Source organism: Chrysemys picta, chromosome 1, assembly GCF_011386835.1.
Source record: "Chrysemys picta bellii isolate R12L10 chromosome 1, ASM1138683v2, whole genome shotgun sequence".
Taxonomy (NCBI): Eukaryota; Metazoa; Chordata; order Testudines; family Emydidae; genus Chrysemys; species Chrysemys picta.
Window position 1 is genome coordinate 92,846,777 of NC_088791.1, and position 18,329 is coordinate 92,865,105.

At 48.8% G+C, this 18,329-nt stretch overlaps 1 protein-coding gene across 9 annotated transcripts in view; it reads left to right on the forward strand.

Moving 5' to 3' along the window:
• The window catches only part of MRTFA (myocardin related transcription factor A), a 171,569-nt gene that overhangs the window by 72,022 nt on the left and 81,218 nt on the right, over positions 1-18,329 (forward strand). The window contains exon 1 of one of the 9 annotated variants that reach the window (XM_065563339.1): positions 415-912. The exons of 7 other annotated variants lie outside the window; for them this stretch is intronic. In XM_065563339.1, the coding sequence (XP_065419411.1) occupies positions 786-912 (127 nt within the window). In that variant the 5' untranslated portion in view covers positions 415-785. Of the gene's footprint in view, positions 1-414; positions 913-18,329 lie in introns of those variants that run through there. One more of the 9 variants, XM_005302556.5, reaches the window with a different exon arrangement.

An 18,329-nucleotide genomic window follows, 5' to 3' on the forward strand; every position in this document is an offset into this window, starting at 1 on the left:
GATGATTTGTGTTACAAATGTCCACATTACAAACCCCACCACCAAATTGGCACTAATTCCAAGCCTCTCTTTCACTCCCAGTAGAGGAGCCATAGACTGAACTCTGCCAATCACCATCTGCTAAGAGGTGGTTCTTCCAGGTCAGGGTGCAGGTATATTAATGGGGGCAGTGTGTGTTTGGAAGCCTGCACTCTCACTGTCTGAATTCACGTTTTCTGGGCCTAAATAGAGGATCCTTTCCCAGAGCCTTGTCTCCTAGTTTTGTGCTTATAGTGGGGGTGGTGGGGGAGGGGAGAGAGAAGGGAGAGGAGAGGAATGGGACAAGGTCACGTGATGTTGCTTGTCTGGCAAGTGTTAGGGGTCTGAGTAGAGAAACCAACTGTGTACTATTTTGGGTGAATGAGGTTGGCTGTCACTGCAAGTGGTTTCACGAAGAAGCCCACCCCTCTGTTATGCAGACTGCAAATTGAGATCCATCCCCCTGCGTGCACACTCTGCCTGTTGAAGCAGGGAGGTTTCTATGTCCGAGCCTGGTGCTGACAGGAAGGAAATTTTTTTTTTTTTTTGCCGGGACTTGTTGATTCTAATCAGGATTTGTCACTGCCTCCATTGTCTAGCTGTCCCTGTGCAAGCTCAGCCTCGGAGTCTATCATTAAGCAGCCTTCTCAGTGCATTGACAGATTGTGACTGGGGCCTTCTCTGAGGATTAAACAGCCCTTCCTCTGGCCTAAAGGACATCTTCTTTGTTACTGCATCTGCCTTCTGATCCTGGGACGTCCTCCAGCATGTTGGATAAAGCCAAAACTCTCCAGCCTGCCTATGTTGGGATTGTGCCACTCGCAGAGACTGTGTCGAAGCAGGGGAAGAGCTGTTTAAACACTTGTCAGGATTCATACCACAGCTTGCGGGAAGGTTAGCGGTCTCTGCCCTGTTTGCCTTTTCTGTTTGTATATTGAATCTCTCTGGTCTTCTCTTCACATTTCTCGACAGTCATCCGGACTCAGGTGTTTCCTGATGGCTCCTGTGCTCTGCCACCCCAGAAGACCCATAGCCATGCTTACAGAGCTGTATTAGTACAATGTATAGCGCAGTGGTTCTCAGACTTTTGTATTGGTGACCCCTTTCACACAGCAAGCCTCTGAGTGTGACACTCCCCCCCCTTATAAATTAAAAACACTTTACATTTAACACTATTATAAATGCTGGAGCCGAAGCAGGGTTTGGGGGTGGAGACTGACCGCTCGCGACTCCCCGTGTAATAATCTCACGACCCCCTGAGTGGTCACGACCCCCAGTTGAGAACCCCTAGTATAGAGTGTTTCACCAGCGTTTAGTTGCTGGGGATGGCTTCAGTCTTCTTTTAAGGTTCTAATTCATTACTGTATGTGCATGGAGGGCTCTTGTAATCAGGAGATGGGACTTTTTAGTGAGAAATGTAAAGGCTTGGATTTCATGGAAGCCCCTTGGCCTTGGAGTGGGAGGGTGTGGCACATTTTGGGGAGTAGGGGAGACCCCCTGTCTTTCAGAGGAAATGGTTTAGGCACAAGGTAAGAACGTTTGAAGGAGGTCTGAGACGGAGCTTTTCCGTGAATATCTACTACAATTTTATTTTAAACATTTTTATTGTGCTATAAATGTACTTGATACTTTTAACAAACAGATGAGCCATATTCTCTATCCCAAAGAGCTTACAACCTAAACACAAAGCACAGGACAAGATTCAGGAGAGGAAAAGTATGCAGGGAGACTATGGATGAAGAGCAGTGGTGCTGGGGGGATTGCTTGAAGGTGTGGGTTTGAAGGCGTGGGAAGATGATGATTGATGGATGAGGGCAAGAAGAATTTTCCAGGCATAGTACGCAGTATGATAGAAGGCAACAAACAAAAGTTGGGACATGGGATGAAGAAAATAAGAGTGTTACATTGATCAGAATGAGTAGTGGGAACAGTTAGGTAGGAGCAAGATTATAATAGAGCCTTGTAGATGAAGACCAGGATCTTTAATCCACATGCTGAGAGGGAAGCCAGTGGATGGGTTCAAAGAGGGGAGTGATACGATCTGAGTGAGAGGAGAGGAGGATGAGTTTAGCAGTGACATTTTGGACAGACGGGGTGAGGAAGAGTTGAGAGGCAAGGAGCCAGATGGGAGAAGGTTACAGAAATTAAGGAGAGAGAGATGGCCAGTGAATAGAAAAGGATTTTAGCAGCTGGATTTAGATTCCCTGCACCCTTCCACCTCCTCCCCCGCTCCAGGACTGCAGAGGCTGCCAGCACAAAGTGAATAAAGCCCCTACCCAAACCCCTATATTAAGTATTAAAAAGCAAACTTAAAACTTTTCTGCAATGCAGGTGTGTTGGGCACTCTCTGAGGCAGAGGAGATAACTGTGCCACTCCTCTAGTTTCAATCACTGATCAGAGATTTTAATTTCAACTAATCTGTGACTAATTCCCTTTCCTCTTCGCCCATTTCCAGTTAACAAAAGGTGTTTAATCTGCAAAAAGACTTGTAGTTTTCCCTTTGTTCCCAAGGCATTAGTTTCCATGAGGGGATTCCTCAGGGAATCTGAGAGGCTTGGGTGAACGTCTTGAATTTCTGTTAGGAGACAGCTAGACAACAGTTGTGTATTCTGTCCTGTTATAGATCTCTTGGTGATCAGTGCTCAGATGGAGCGAAGGTGGAATTCTGTAATCTCTTCCTTAGTCTGGTACTGTCCCAACTGAGAGATGTATCTTTAGTGGAATGAATTAAGAATGCTGAATTCCTGGGCAATTCTAATCCTTTAAATTGCATTGCAGACTGTATATAAAGATTGTGTAGGTATAGGATGATAGCAGTAGTTTAGCTGACCACTTCTCAGTAATCAGTAAATATTGAATACAAATACCATATGCAATGGGAAGAGGCTGTTTTCACTAACTACCCTTTAGTAGGGGCAGGAAGAAGGAGAAATGGATGCTGCTTACTCCTTTCTTCCTGTCAAAGGAAAGGAAAGAAATAGCTGTTACCATAGCAAAAGGGGGGTATGACCTAGTAACCTAAGTGCCACTCCATTCATTCTCCTGCATTCTCAGGATGCCAGCTGTATTTATGCCCCAGCATGCACTGTATTTCTGTAATTGCGGAGCCAACTGTCATGAGTTCTGGGGAGGCACACTGCACTCTAGGCAATAAAGTTTAAGCCTGGTCTACACTAAAAAATTAGGTTTACCCAGCTATGTTGCTCAGGGGTGTGAAAAATCCACATCCCTAAGCAGTGTAGTTAAATTGACCTAACCCGCAGTGTAAACAGTGCTAGATTGATGGAAGAATTTTTCTGTTGACACAGCCATCGCCTCTTGAGGGGGAGGGAGATTACCTACACCAAGGGTGAACCCCTCTCGTTGGCATAGGTTGTCTCTTACGCTGAAATGTTAGAGTGGCACAGCTGCAGCATTTCAAGTGTAATGGAAGTTCTGGAGCTCAGGGATGTAGAATGTAGTTGCAATACCACATGGACTACATTGTACTAGCTCCTGCTGGAATGTGATCTACAGAATTCTGCTACCACAAAGAGCAGGAAACTATGGTATTTCTGTTCCTCGCTTCCACTGCATCTGTACTGGAGAGTTGGTGTCAGTGTCTCCCCCCACACTAAGCTAGGTTGTATTGAAATCTGTGAATGCAAATTCCTGAAAATAAGAAGTGTTCATATCTAGTAGATATTCATGCCATCCTTCTTTGCAACCCCCCCACCCCACCCCCACTCAGAAGCAGCTGCCTCTGGAGTAGACCTCATTCCCTTCCCCTGAACCACTGGTAGTATGAGAGCTGGAACTTCTGTCAGTTCATTTCTTAAGTTGATGTGAAGGCAGTGTGTGAACCAATAAACTTTTGTGTTATAGATCAGTGGGTTTGAGGCAGGGAAGTAAAGCAGGGACAAGTAGGTGTTTTTAAGAGAGGGACAGGTGAAAACAGTGACATAAAGATAAAGTAAGTGGGGGAGGAGGAGAAACAAAATCAGCGAAGTTTAGCAGTGCTTGAAAGTTTATTTTCACTGGCATCTGACTCCTGATACTCAGTCCTTGCATTAGGACCTTTTCCATTAACTTTCAAAATTCTGCTGGACCAATGATATACTCCATGTCAGTAATAAATTTCAGTATTTTACATATCCCCCTTTACTGTCACTCACATTCTCCACAAGAACACTGTTCTGGACACATTCCCTCTTCCTGACTCTGTAGGTCTGAATCTCTGCTGTCATATGGGAGGAGATAAGAGTTTGGGAGAGGTATGGTGGAGGAGGTCCCACAGTGAACTTCAGACTTGGCAGCTAAGGTGTCCCAGACCTACTTGAGGCAGCCCTGCTTATAAACCCGGTGAAAGGTGATGGCATATACATATTTTGTAAAAGCTGTGGGTGTTGGGGCTGAAAGCGTTGCAAATTTCGAAAGTCTACAAGCAATGTTTTCCATTCAAGATTCCTTGGGAATGAGTGGGGCTTCAGAGTATTATAGGAATGTCTGTTCATCTCATAACATCTACAGAAGTTCTCCTGGATCTTTGAACACTGCAAAGCGTGCCAAGCCCTTACAGAGTGTGGGAGGAGAACATTACTAGCTTTGACAAACTTCATAAAGTCAGTCAACGGCTGATAATATTCATGAGATCCTATTTCTGAGGGGAATAGCTCCAAAAATAAACTTCTCAACTTCTCCAGGACTGTGCAACAGCTCTCACCAAGAGCTCTTGAATGAAACAAACTTTGTTTGGACTCATTTTTGAGAAATGACTTGCCAAAAATGGTTTAGTCTTTTCCAATAGTGAATTATATCAATTTTTTTCTAAGACCTGTATCTCAAACTGCTTGTACAGTTCACCTCCGTTTTTGCCATAGATTCCCTGGTCACAAACCACATATGAAAAGGTGATTGTCTGGGACTTTTTATTGCGGAGTGTTGGTGCTTGTGAAAATGTGCCTTATCATAGAAACCTTGTTACAACCTTTATTATGCAGACAGTCTTTCCATAATTGAGAGGGCTAACATTGTGTAGGGGATTAACCATGGGACTGTAAATAAGAACTCTTGACCTTTTTTACAGACTCTGTCAATGACCCATTCTGTGACCTTGCCCAAATAATTTAACCTCTTTCCCTATCTATAAAAATAGGAAGAACCTCTCAGAGGTAGGGGGATTAACAGTTGTTAATCTGTACAGTGATTTGAGGTAAAAATCCGTAAGCGTGTGTTTATTAATGCACAGGTCAACTCATGAGGTAAAGAAAGTCTCCATTTGTTGTCATAACACTTCCAGCCACCAGAGGGCAAACGTATTACAAACTGGTGGTCTTAACATTTTAAAGATCCAGTAGAGAGCAGAAGAGCACATACAACACAAATATGGTATGTTAACAATATTGGAAGGTCTAAGCAAAATGTACAGATTTCTAACAAGGGGTTTGTTCCTGGATATTTGTTCCTTGATTTGTCTGACAGCACAGCCTTGGAGTTGAATGTTTTCTGTAACTATTGTATGTGTCATCTAGTTCAGATGGACTACAAATGGACCTGAAGGGGCTGTGAAGGATATCACTATGATGCGTGATATAAATGCATGGATAGATATGAGAAATTAGGCAGTATTATTGTCTTGGGTTTACAAGATGTAACAGGTATGTGTCTGAAATATACTCACAACTATACTGAATGAACTGCTTATTGGGATCAGAGTAGCAGCCGTGTTAGTCTGTATCCGCAAAAAGAAGAACAGGAGGACTTGTGGCACCTTAGAGACTAACAAATTTATTAGAGCATAAGCTTTCGTGGACTACAGCCCACTTCTTCGGATGCATATGCATATGGGCTGTAGTCCACGAAAGCTTATGCTCTAATAAATTTGTTAGTCTCTAAGGTGCCACAAGTCCTCCTGTTCTTCTTATTGGGATCAGTGATTCAATCTTGAAGTGGCTGCTGTGTAGAGTATCTGTTATATCAGGAGCAGATAGGCTGGAGCCTCTTGTGGCAGATCAGAATGCACATCCAATGTAGGCAGCTGGAATCTGTGTAACTACAATATTAGTAAACACTTCTGAAGAATATTGCTGACAGAATGACTGATTATACTTAGAAAGGACACAGCTTCCAACTTATCCAGTGAACAAGCTGTGATAATCATGTGCTAGTGTGAGGTGGCTCAAAGGCAAACTGGCAGTTTAGGCTTTTTCTCCTAATCCTCAGCATGCCATCCTTGGCCATACAGATTGGAGAAGTTGCAAAGGAGCTGGTAACTTGTGGACATGAAGATGTTGGACTGGAAGTTGTGTGAGAAGGGCTGGTGTTGGTGGCTCTTTGAGAGGTTTTCATAGGTCAAGTAGGAAAGTCGTACCCAACAAATTTTGCCAATGCAAGATGTCAGCATACAGTTGCTGTGGTAAGTGTATCACTTGCCTGTGTGCATGCTTGGTTCCTTGCACATACTCACCAGGAGTGCCTATTGATGTACAGTGTGGTTCACCATGGGTAGGTATCCCAGTGTGCAACCCGTCACCATTCAGCACACTGTCTTATAGGTAGTTTTGGCAACTCATAGTGGGGCAAAAATGAGTCATATAGCGGAGACTAGGAGCAAGGGTCAACCTCCCATAATGAAGTGTTCTTCATCCCATAATACTATATCTATCCCATAGTTTTCATCCCTGTTTTCAATTTCCCACGAACCTGTGCATGTCGCTGCCTGCCATTTCTGACAGAAGCATGAAGCCTGCATAGCTCTGCAGCACTGTCATGAGCATTGCAAGCACAGGATGCACTGTCCTCTAGAGTATTTGCAAAGCCAGAAGAACTGCGAGGAACATGATGATTTCCTGGTGGTCAGTTTGCTGCGGAACATAGTGAGAAACAATTTGAGGTGGCTGTTGGTGTGTTCATTAAGGAGCTGCAGATGGAGCATTGTGTCTGGGCTCAAGAAATGAGCACTGACTGTTGGAATCACTTTGTAATGCAAGCTTGAGAGGACAAGAAATGGCTGCAGAACTTTCAGATGTGCAAGACCACATTCCTGGATCTGTGTGCCAAGCTCGCCCAAGCCCTCCAATGCAGGGACACCACATTAAGCTACACTGACAGTGGAGAAGCTAGTGGCGATCACATTATGGAAACTAGCAATGTTGGATTGCAGTGCGAAGTCATTTTGGAGTGGGAAAATCCAGTGTGGTGGCCTATGTTATACAGATGTGCAGGATTATTAATAGTCTCCTGCTATTCAGGACTGTGACTCTTGGTAATGTGCAGAACATAGTGGATGGCTTTGCAGCAATCATAGAATATCAGGGTTGGAAGGGACCTCGGGAGGTCATCTAGTCCAACCCCCTGCTCAAAGCAGGACCACCCCCAACTAAATCATCCCAGCCAGGGCTTTGTCAAGCCTGACCTTAAAAACCTTTAAGGAAGAAGATTCCACCACCTCCCTAGGTAACCCATTCCAGTGCTTCACCACCCTCCTAGTGAAAAAGTTTTTCCTAATATCCAACCTAAACCTCCCTCCACTGCAACTTGAGACCATTGGTCCTTGTTCTGTCGTCTGGTGCCACTGAGAACAGTCTAGATACATCCTCTTTGGAACCCCCTTTCAGGTAGTTGAAAGCAGCTATCAAATCCCCCCTCATTCTTCTCTTCTGCAGACTAAACAATCCCAGTTCCCTCAGCCTCTCCTCATAAATCATGTGTTCCAGCCCCCTAATCATTTTTGTTGCCCTCTGCTGGACTCTTTCTAATTTTTCCACATCCTTCTTGTAGTGTGGGGCTCAATGGGGTTCCCGAACTGTGGTGGAGGAATAGATGGCATGCACATTGCTATTTTGGCCCCTGAGCACCTTGCCACAGAGTACTTCAACAGAAGTGGCTACTTTTCTATGGTTATGCAAGTTCTTCTTGGAGTGATTGCACATGTCCATTCAGCTTAGGTGTGTGTGCTCGCCACATGCACTGGTGCCGCAAGTTTTTCCCTCAGCAGTATCCATAGGGGACCGGTTCTGGCGCCCCCTGCAGTGGCACTCGTATGCTGCGGCATATAGGGCAGCGCCGGCTCCATCCACCTTCAGTTCCTTCTTGCTACCAGTGACGGTGCATGAAACTGGTGCTGCTTCAGCTAGAGCTGTTGCTTTTCATTCGTTCGAACTCTTTTGCCTCTTGCAAATATCACTGTATATAGTGTCCCTCTAGTTTAGTTCAACCTATTTGTTAAGTTGGAGATGTAGTAGGTCCCTAATGGACTTCGCCTCAGGATGGGGCATATCCCGGACCCCAGGCTTTAAACCCTGCAATCGCTGCAAAAGGCCCATGCCCATTAGCTATCTACATTGTAGTGGTTTGCAGTGTTTGGGTGAAGGTCACATTAGTGATAAGTGCAAAATCTGCAAGTCCTTCAAGTCCAGGACGAAGAAAAGTGACATTTGCTTGAAGGTGCTACTGATGGAGTCTGCCCTTACCCCAGTGCCAGAGCAGCGCTCCAATCCGGTGCTGAGCACCATGATCTCGGTGCACAGTGCCCCGCCAGTACCGTCTATGAGCTGGCACTGGTCTCCTTCCATGGCTCCAGTCAAGTAGCCCAGGAAGACTGGGTGAGGAAGGTCTCCAGCTTCCCGCAAGGGAAAGGACAAGTCTGGGGTGGACCAAGCCTCTGTCTCGGGCACCTCTTCACCCCCTTCGGGATCCCAGGCCCCAGCTCAGGTTGAGCGGTGTAGCCCAGCCCACTCCCTGCCGGCTACCCCAGATAGCGGCAGAGGTCCTCGTCAGCTCCAGGTGTCCATGCTGGAGGCCCTCCAAGCAGTGCAAGACATTGTCCTTCCCGGTGCTGCCCTCTCCGGTCCCTGCAGGGTCCCAGGCCCAGGGTAAACCTGTGTTGGGACCACCACAGTTTCCACCTTCCCGGCAGCGCTCCCCCCTCATGGGGGACATCCACCAACGGTCGCCCTCTCAACGCTGACACGCTTCTGACCATGATAGGCAGAAGCTTCATGGCCCCATTCGGTCTCTGGACCCAGGAGAAGGGCAGAGAGGCTCGAGGTGCGGCTCGCCCATAACCGGGTGCAGACCTCTGGAGGCATGCGCCCCCTGGCAGGAGTTTCAGAGTTGGCACCCAGAATCTCCACGGCACCGGTACCTCTCCAGGGACAGATCGAGGGACCGACGATACCCCGGACTGTTGCCGATCCCCTAGGGCGGCGTCCCTGTATCCGGCTACATCGTCACAACGCCAAGCCTACTGTAGTAGCCATTCCCACTCCACATCCTGGTACTGCTCATTAAGTGTGAGGCGTAGATTGCCAGCCCGGGACTGTTGCGGATCCGCTGAGCGCTGCTGGTTGCCGAGGCCCCAATCCAGACACTCACTGAAGTCAGCCAGATCCAACTCTGGGAGGGATGACCAGTACTGATTGGGACAGAGCCACCAATCAGCCCTGTCTTGCTCATGGGAGAACGACTGCTCAGGTTCTGAGCAAGGTTCCCTAGCGGCAGGACAGGTTCCGGGACCTATGGTGCGGACTACGTCAGTGGCACTGCAGCCAGACTCCGTGGTCTCCGACTCCGTGGCCGGCACAGTGGTACCCATAGGGTTTCACTCAGCCCTCTCAGGCTGTCCGCTCGGTATCCGGAGCTTCAGAGAGACTGACTACCACCCTCTCCCGCCCCACTCCAGCCCAAGAGGCCTCAGCTGCAGGCACCTTGCAGGCACAGGAGGAAGTGGGCGAGAATGCCACCAGACCACCTATGGTTGCAGAGGACCCCTGGGTACCAGCTTCTTCATCATCATCGCCAGACAAGGCCATAATAGGGCCCCCTCTGCCAGTGCCCCAGGATGATGCTAAGATGTATCAGGAGCTGTTGAAGAGGCTTGCTGCCAACCTGGGTCTGCAGATGGAGGAGTTAGAGGAACCTGCACACTCTCTCTTGAATGTTCTCTGCCCCATGGCCCCAGCCAGCGTAGCTTTGCCCCTACATGACGGGTCGCTAAAATTACAAATGTCCTCTGGCAAACCCCCTCTTCCTTGCCTCCGATCTCCAAGACGCAAGTACTTTGTGTCATATAAGGGCCACGAGTACCTTTATACCCACCCTATTCCCAATTACCTAGTGGTAGAGGTGGTCAACCACAGGGAGAAACAAGTTCAAGTGGGGGCTACCCCTAAGAATAAAGACTCAAGGAGACTGGACTTGTTTGAGTGTAAAGTTTATTCATCCTCCAGTCTACAGTTGCAGGTGGCCAACCATCAGGCCTTACTAGGCCGCTATGATTTTAATATGTGGCAGGCCATGACCAAGTTTGAGAATGCTCTTCCTGAGGCTTCTAGGAAGGAGTTCCGGGCTATCCTGGATGAGAGCTCGACTGCAGCCTGAGCAGCCCTCCAGGTGGCATCGGACGGAGTGGACACCGCCGCCAGTACCCTGGCATCGGCAATCTTGTTGCTCAGGACTTCGTGGCTGCTCCTCTCAGGTCTTTCCTCAGAGGCTCAGCAGTCAATGCAAGACCTCCCTTTCGATGGGCACGCCCTGTTCGCAGAACAGACAGACATTAAGTTCCATGGCCTGAAAGATTCCCATACAATCCTAAAAACACTGGGCCTGTATGTTCCTGGCCCTGCCCGCAAGTAGTTTAAGCCGCAGCAGCCTCAGAGCCAGGGGAGCCACCCTCGACAGGAGCCTCCCCACAAAAGATCCAGGGGCTCCCGGAAGCGCCCTGGACACCAAACCCCATCTACATCCCAGGCGGGCTCAACCTGCAATAAGCAGACGGGTAAGCTCCGATTTTGAGGGTACGCCTGAGGGCAACCTACTGGACTGTTCCCTGGATCCTTTCTCCCCTCTGTTTGCCAACTGCCTTTCTTCCTTCCCCCCGCGTGGGCATCTATAACATCGGACCAATGGGTCCTCAATATGGTGGTGCAAGGTTACACCCTTCAGTTACTTTCTACCCTCCCTTCCCACCCCTCCTCCCCATCCCTCTTCAGGGACTCCTCTCATGAGAATCTTCTTGTACAGGAGGTAGAGGGTCTACTACAGCTGGGTGTGGTGGAGGTAGTTCCTGTGGAATACAGGAACAAGGGGTCCTATTCCCGATACTTTTTGAATCCCCAAAGCCAAGGGCGGTCTGCAGCCCATACTAGATCTGCAGGACTTGAACTGCTACTTAGCGAAACTGAAGTTCCGTATGGACTCCCTGGCTTCCATCATACCCTCCCTGGATCCGGGAGACTGGTACGGTGCCCTCGATCTGAAAGATGTGTACTTCCACATCACCATCTTCAAGGGACACAGACGATTCCTGCGGTTCATGGTAGGTCCCTACCATTATCAGTTTGTGGTCCTCCCATTTGGCCTAGCGACAGCACCATGGGTATTTACCAAGTGCGTGGTGGTGGTGGTGGTGGTTTATCTCAGATGTTGGGGTATCCAGTTCTACCTGTACTTCAATGACTGGCTTGTCAAGGGCAACTCCAGGTCCAAGGGGATGTTGTGGTGCTGCTAGCCGCGTGCAGTCGCCTCGGCCTGTTGGTGAATGACAAAAAATCCACGTTAGTTCCAGTACAGAGGATAGAGTTCATCGGAGCGGTGCTCAACTCAACCTGCAGCTGGGTGTTCCTGCAGCTTGAGAGATTCAGGATACTGACGGATCTCATTGTGGAAGTCTCTGCCTTTCCCCTGACCATGGGCAGGGTTTGCCTACACATACTAGTTCACCTGGTAGCATGTATATATGTGAATACTCGTGGCACCTTAGAGACTAACAAATTTATTAGAGCATAAGCTTTCGTGGGCTACAACCCACTTCTTCGAATGCTACCCTGAAACCTGTATATATGTGGTGTGCCATGCCAGACTCTGGATGTGACCCCTGCAACAATGGCTAGCGACGGTCTACTCTTAGTCCAAGGACCATCTGGAGACGGTCGTCACCATCCCCATGACAGTACTTACCTCGCTGTGATGGTGGACCAAACCTGGGAAAATCCTGGAAGGATTTCCCTTCGTCAGCACTCCTCATTCAGTTGAGTTGGTTTTGGATGCCTCGGATGGGGGGGCGCACCTCGGCATCCTCCAGACCCAAGGTATGTGGTCCCCAGAGGAGTCAATGCTACACATAAACGTCAGAGCTCAGGGTGGTGCGCAGAGCATGCACAGTCATCCTACCTCATCTCTGGGGCAGAGTGATCAGAGTCCTCACAGACAATACAGCCTCAATGTTCTACATCAACAGGCAAGGTGGAGTGCGATCCTCTGCCCTTTGCCAAGAGGCACTCAGTCTCTGGGACTTCAGCATCGACCACGGAATCCATCTAGAAGCGTGTCACCTTCTGGAGGCCAGGAACACGCTAGCAGACTTCTCCTCTCACCATGAGTGGGTGCTCCACCCAGAGGTATCTGACATGGTCTTCCAGAGGTGGGGAACTCCCCAAGTGGATTAGTTTGCCTCCAGGCAGAACAGGAGGTACCACAGGTTTTGCTCCAGATGGGGTCTGGGCAAGGGTTCCCTCTCCGATGCCTTCCTCCTGCCGTGGACAGGAAGCCTGATGTATGTGTTCCCTCCACTTCCACTCATCAGCAAGGTCCTAGTGAAAATCAAGAGGGACAAGGCGCAGGTTATCACGATTGCCCTGGCGTGGCCTCGCCAGCACTGGTTTGGGATGCTATCAAGCTTGTCAGCGATCCCTCCCTGGCCACTGCCGAACTGACCGGACGTGCTGTCGCAGGATCACGGCCGACTCTTGCACTGCAACCTCGCGTCCCTCCACTTCACAGCGTGGATGTTGCGTGGCTGAACCCGGATAAACGGGCCTGTTCAGACTGGGTCCAGAAGGTCCTCCTCACGACTAGAAAGCCCTCAACTAGGCAGCCTGTCTGGCAAAGTGGACGAGGTTCTCCCGCTGGGTGGCCAAACGGGGCATCTCCCCTTTGCATTCTTCGGTGCAGTCGATCTTGGACTACCTGCTTCATTTAAGGAACCAGGGCCTGGCACACTCCTCTATCAGGGTGCACCTGGCAGCCATTTCAGCCTTTCATCCGCCAATCCAGGGGCAGACAGTGTTCTCCCATGACATGACTGTCAGGTTCCTTAGGGGCCTCGAGAGGCTTTTTCCTCAAGTCTGGTCCCCGGCTCCTCAGTGGGATCTCAACTTGGTTCTGTCCAGGCTCATGGGTTTGCCCTTTGAACCTTTGGCCTCGTGCTCCCTTTCACTTACCATGGAAGGTAGCTTTCCTGGTGGCGGTGAGGTTGGCGAGTCGAGTCTCCGAGCTGCAAGCCCTGACTTCAGAACCGACATACATGGTCTTCTATAAGGACAAGGTCCAGCTCTGGCACCACCCGGCCTTCCTTCCCAAGGTGGTGTCTGCTTTCCACATGAGCCAGGACATCTTTCTTCCAGTTTTCTGCCCTAAGCCCCATGAGACTAGTGAAGAGAGGCGCCTTCATGCTTTGAACATAAGAAGGGCTCTGGCTTTCTACCCTAGATCGGACAAAAACTTTCTGTAAGTCAACTCAGCTTTTCATCTCTACAGCTGACAGGATAAAGGGCCTCCCAGTGTCCACACAAAGGATTTCTAACTGGATCATCTCTTGCATTCAGACCTGCTACGAGTTAGTGGGAGTCCCTCGGCTGCCAATTGTCAGAGCCCACTCGACAAGAGCACAGGCATCTTCGGTGGCATTCCTGGCACACGTTCCGATCCAGGACATCTGTAAAGCTGCGACGTGGTCGTCGGTACACACGTTCACAGCCCACTATGGCATCACGCAGCAGGCCAGGGACAATGCAGGGTTCGGCAGAGCTGTATCACAATCTACATGTCCGTGAACTCCTACCCATCTCCAGGGTACTGCTGGGAGTCCCCTAAGCTGAATGGACATGAGCAATCACTCGAAAAAGAAAAGACAGTTACCTTTTTCCGTAACTGGTGTTCTTCGAGATGTGTTGCTTGTGTCCATTCCACAACCCGCCCCCCTTCCCCACTGTCGGAGTTTCTGGCAAGAAGGAACTGAAGATGGAGGGGGCTGTCTGCACCCTATATGCCGTGGTATACGCGCACCATTCCTGGGGGTGCCAGAACTGGTCCCCTACAGGTTTCAGAGTAGCAGCCGTGTTAGTCTGTATCTGCAAAAAGAACAGGAGTACTTGTGGCACCTTAGAGACTAACAAATTTATTAGAGCATAAGCTTTAGTGGGCTACAGCCCACTTCTTCGGATGCATTCTTCGGTCCCCTACAGTTACTGCTAAGGGAAAAACTTCCAGCACTGGTGCATCTGGCGAGCACACATACGCCAAAGTTAATGGACATGAGCAACACATCTTGAAGAACACCAGTTATAGAAAAAGGTAACTGTCTCTTTTTCTGGTGGCTCACTGGGGATGCTTCACTGACATCAATGTTGGCTCATCAGGGAAAGGTGGATGATGCTCACATCTTTGAGAACACAGGACAGTTCAGAAAGCTACAAGCAGGGATCTTCTTTCCTGACCAGCACATTACTATTGGCATTGTTGAAATGCCAGTAGTGATCCTGTGGGATCCAACCTACCACTTACTCCACTTGCTCATGAAGCTGTACATTGGCCACCTCGACAGCAGCAAGGAAACATTCAACTACCTGCTCAGCAGGTGCAGAACGTACTCCTGGGGAGTTCTGCACCAAAAAATTAAAACTTCTGTGCACAGTATTTTAAAATTCAGCATATTTTGTCAAAATAACAATATAATCATACCAGGTTCAATTATTTTGGTAATTTATTTCAAAATACCAATCAGCAAATATACCTGTAACAATACAGACAACAAAAAAGATTCAGGAAATATTTTTCAACAAATAGATTCTTTACTATGCATATTAATACAGAACTTTGAGTAATAATTTATTTAAACTACAACACAGAAATGTATTTCCCGCACCCCTCAGAAGCAATGCAAAGGCTTGGGGGAGTCTGGGGTAATGTAGGAGTTGAGGGAGAGGAAAATAATTGCTGGGAAAGAGCTGTGAGTGAACCTGAAGGGTTATTGAATGTGGGTGGGACAAGTATGGGACAGGGTGGTTGTTGTTGTTTTTGGGGGGGGGGGGGAGGGATTGTTGGAGAGCCTCCCCTTCTATGCAGACTCTGGCTGACCCTAGCCTCTTCCATTCAGTCAGGCACATCTGCCTCTGTCCCCATGTGCCCTGGCACCCCCACCCCATATGTCCTTGTTCCCCCCATTCCCATTCAGCCCCTGCCCCAGTCTGTCCCCCGCCTCATCCCATGCCTTCTCCCCTGGCCCCAGGGGCAGGGCTCTGAGGAACGCAGCCTCTCCTCCTCCCTATCAGCTGCTGACTGCTAAGCCGGTGAGCTGGCCGTCCTCATTTCTGGCACCACAGCCCCTGGTGGGTGAAAGGTGTAACTGCAGTGCCTCTCTGCGTGTGCTCAGTGGTGCAGACTTCCCCCAGGAGTAAAATGATAGTTGAACATGCTTTTGAAAGTTTTCTAGCGTTGTTTACTCACCAGATTGGATCTCAGTGTGAAAAATATCCGACTGGGTATAGCTGCCTGTTGTGTCCTACATAATATTTGTGAAGCAAAGGGAGAAAAGTTGTGGTCAGGGCAGAGGAGGAACGGCTGTCGTCTGAGTTTGAACAGCCAGACGCAAGAGCTATCAGACAAACTCAATGAGGAGCTATACGGCTTAGAGAGGCTTTGAAAGAGCACTTTACTGTGACTTGCTGTTAATGTGCTGTGGTGTACTTTGCTCAACCTAGGTTGTAGTTCAGGCACCTATTAGAAATTGTGTGGTGCTGCTGCACAGCTGTGCATATATAACTGATTGTGCACCCATTACTGTAGGGGTGCTTGCTGTACATTTGATGATTGCGCTGTTTAGGACTGGTTGTGAGTGTACAAGACCACTACTCACAGCCAGCAGGCATTATGCACCATGTGTTTTAAACCAATAAAGATGAATAACTTTCAAATTTTATTCATTTACAAAAACAGCTAAAAAAATCTGAAGAAGTTTAAACACATTTTATCTTAATTTTTTGGGGGAACCTCAATAAACAAATAGGAATGAACTTTGATGTCCATTGTAGCTACACATATATCAATTGTGGCTCTCACAGGTCATGTATGTGAAGTTGTGGTTATCCATGCTTTTACCCAGTGTGGAGTGGTGGGGTAGGTGTGCAGACCCTGAGCCATGTGGAATGCTGAGCGAGGTGTAGGGAGGTGCTGTGCTGCAGTTTTCCACAGACTGCAATGGGAGTCAAGCTCAGGATTGTTGAACCTGGAAGTCCACAAGAGTCTGCAGCATCTGAGCTTGCTGATGGAGAAGCTCATTCTGTCCTGGTGCATCTCCCTTCCCCTTTCCTGCCCCTTTCTCCTGTCTGTTCTTTCCTTCTCCATGCAGTCTGCCATATTCACCCTCCAGGCCCGCTGTTCAAGGTCTGATGGAGCACTGGCTTTCAGGATCTTGCAGAAGATGTCCTCCTACATAATCTCTTTTTTTTTCCTCTTCCTTATTTGGGTCAGTTGTTCCGCTGCAGTGGAGGGGGTACCCCTTAAGGGTGCAATGGCTGCAGCAACAGATAAAACATACCAGTACCATTCTTAATATAGTAGGAACAGAAAGCAAAACTTGAGATTCAGCACTTCCCCCTTTCCTTGCTCCCCTAAAATGTTAAACAAGACATCCTTATTGACACTTCTGCTTTGGAGTGCTTGTGTCTGATGCCCCTCTCAGCTCAAGCCAGGATGAGTATGACCTGCCAGGGGTGAGGGAAACGATGAGGGAATTGCTTGCTTGGATGAAAGTGAGTATAGGGCACTGGCCCTGAATACTGGCACCATTTTCTACATGTGATGGTGGTGTTAGCAGCTGTGCTCTTTCTGTATCAGCTGCTGGGTTCCCAAAGTTGCTTTTTCCCTTGTGCTGTTAGCTAGTTTACAGCAGTGGTGTCTGTTGAAGTTATCAATGACTGGTGTGGGAAAGTGTCCTATTGCAAAGGAAGACATAAGGCTGCAATCCCTAGAAACTGTTTGGAGAGGATTGCAGAGTACCTTTCATCAAGATCTCTCAGAAGGCTTCAAGGGACATCCCTATTTACATAAACAAACTACTCCGCATTCCCCTCTGCCCGCCTAACTCAGAGGGCAATGAAAAGCCTCTAGCAACTCAACCTCTGTGTTATATCACTACCTCTTTTAGTACAAATAAATTAATGAAAAGTCAACGGCTGAGTCCTGCTAAGTTGAGGGTGCCATCAGTGTAATGGGAAATTTAGTTCCACACTTATTCAAGATTCCTTCCCCCTGCATTGGTGCTCACCCGTGCTTGACTGCAGGGACAGGCTGTGGTGGAGTCAAAAAATATGTCCTGGCTTACAGCCTGGCTCCGGTCGCCTGTCCCCCATATTCCTCTTCCTCATCCACCCCCTCGTTCTCACTGTTTACAGCAGGGGCCTGTAACCTGGGCTCCCCAGAGGTATTGACTGTGGTGTGTGCTGTGGTGGTGGGCTCTTCTCCAAGGCCTTGGCTACACTCGCGGATTCACAGCGAGTGTAGTCGCGCCACCAGCGCTGCGAGAGCTCTCTCGCAGCGCTGCAAGTACTCCACCTCTCCGAGGGGAATAGCTTGCAGCGCTGCGAGCGAGCGTGCAGCGCTGCAGGCGCTGATTACACTGGCGCTTTACAGCGCTGCACTCGCTGCGCTCGGGGGGGGGGGGGGGGGGGCTTGTGTTTTTTCACACCCCTGAGCGCAGCAAGTGCAGCGCTGTGAATTGCCAGTGTAGCCAAAGCCTCCAAGTATGGAATGCATCTCTTTGTAAAAGTGGCTGTCTGCAGCTTGGCACCAGATCGATTTTTGATCTCCTTGGCTTTCTGGTGTGCCTGCTGCAGTTCCTTGGCTTTCACATGGCACTGCTACTGGTCCCTGTTGTACCCCTTCCCCTGAATCCCCTGAGCAATCTGCTCATAGATGTCCGTGTTTCTACAGCTGGTTTGAAGCTGTGCCTGCACAGCCTCTTCTTCCCGCAGGCTTAGGAGATCCAATATCTTCTGTCTGCTCCAGACAGGAACGGGTCTAGAACATGAATCCAGTGTGGTCAGCTGCGCAGTTGCACACAAGCACAAAGAGCAGATAGTGATGTGCTCACCAAGCTGGACAACCAGAAAAGGGCATTTCAAAAATTTGCAAGGGTTTTTAAAGGGAGGGTATGTATGAACCCTGGGCAGCGGAGTCAATGGTTTTGACCACAGTGGTCAATGTTGGGCATTGTAGGACAGCTGATGGAGGACTGTTAGGATCAATATAGGTAACAGTGTCTACACTGCATTGA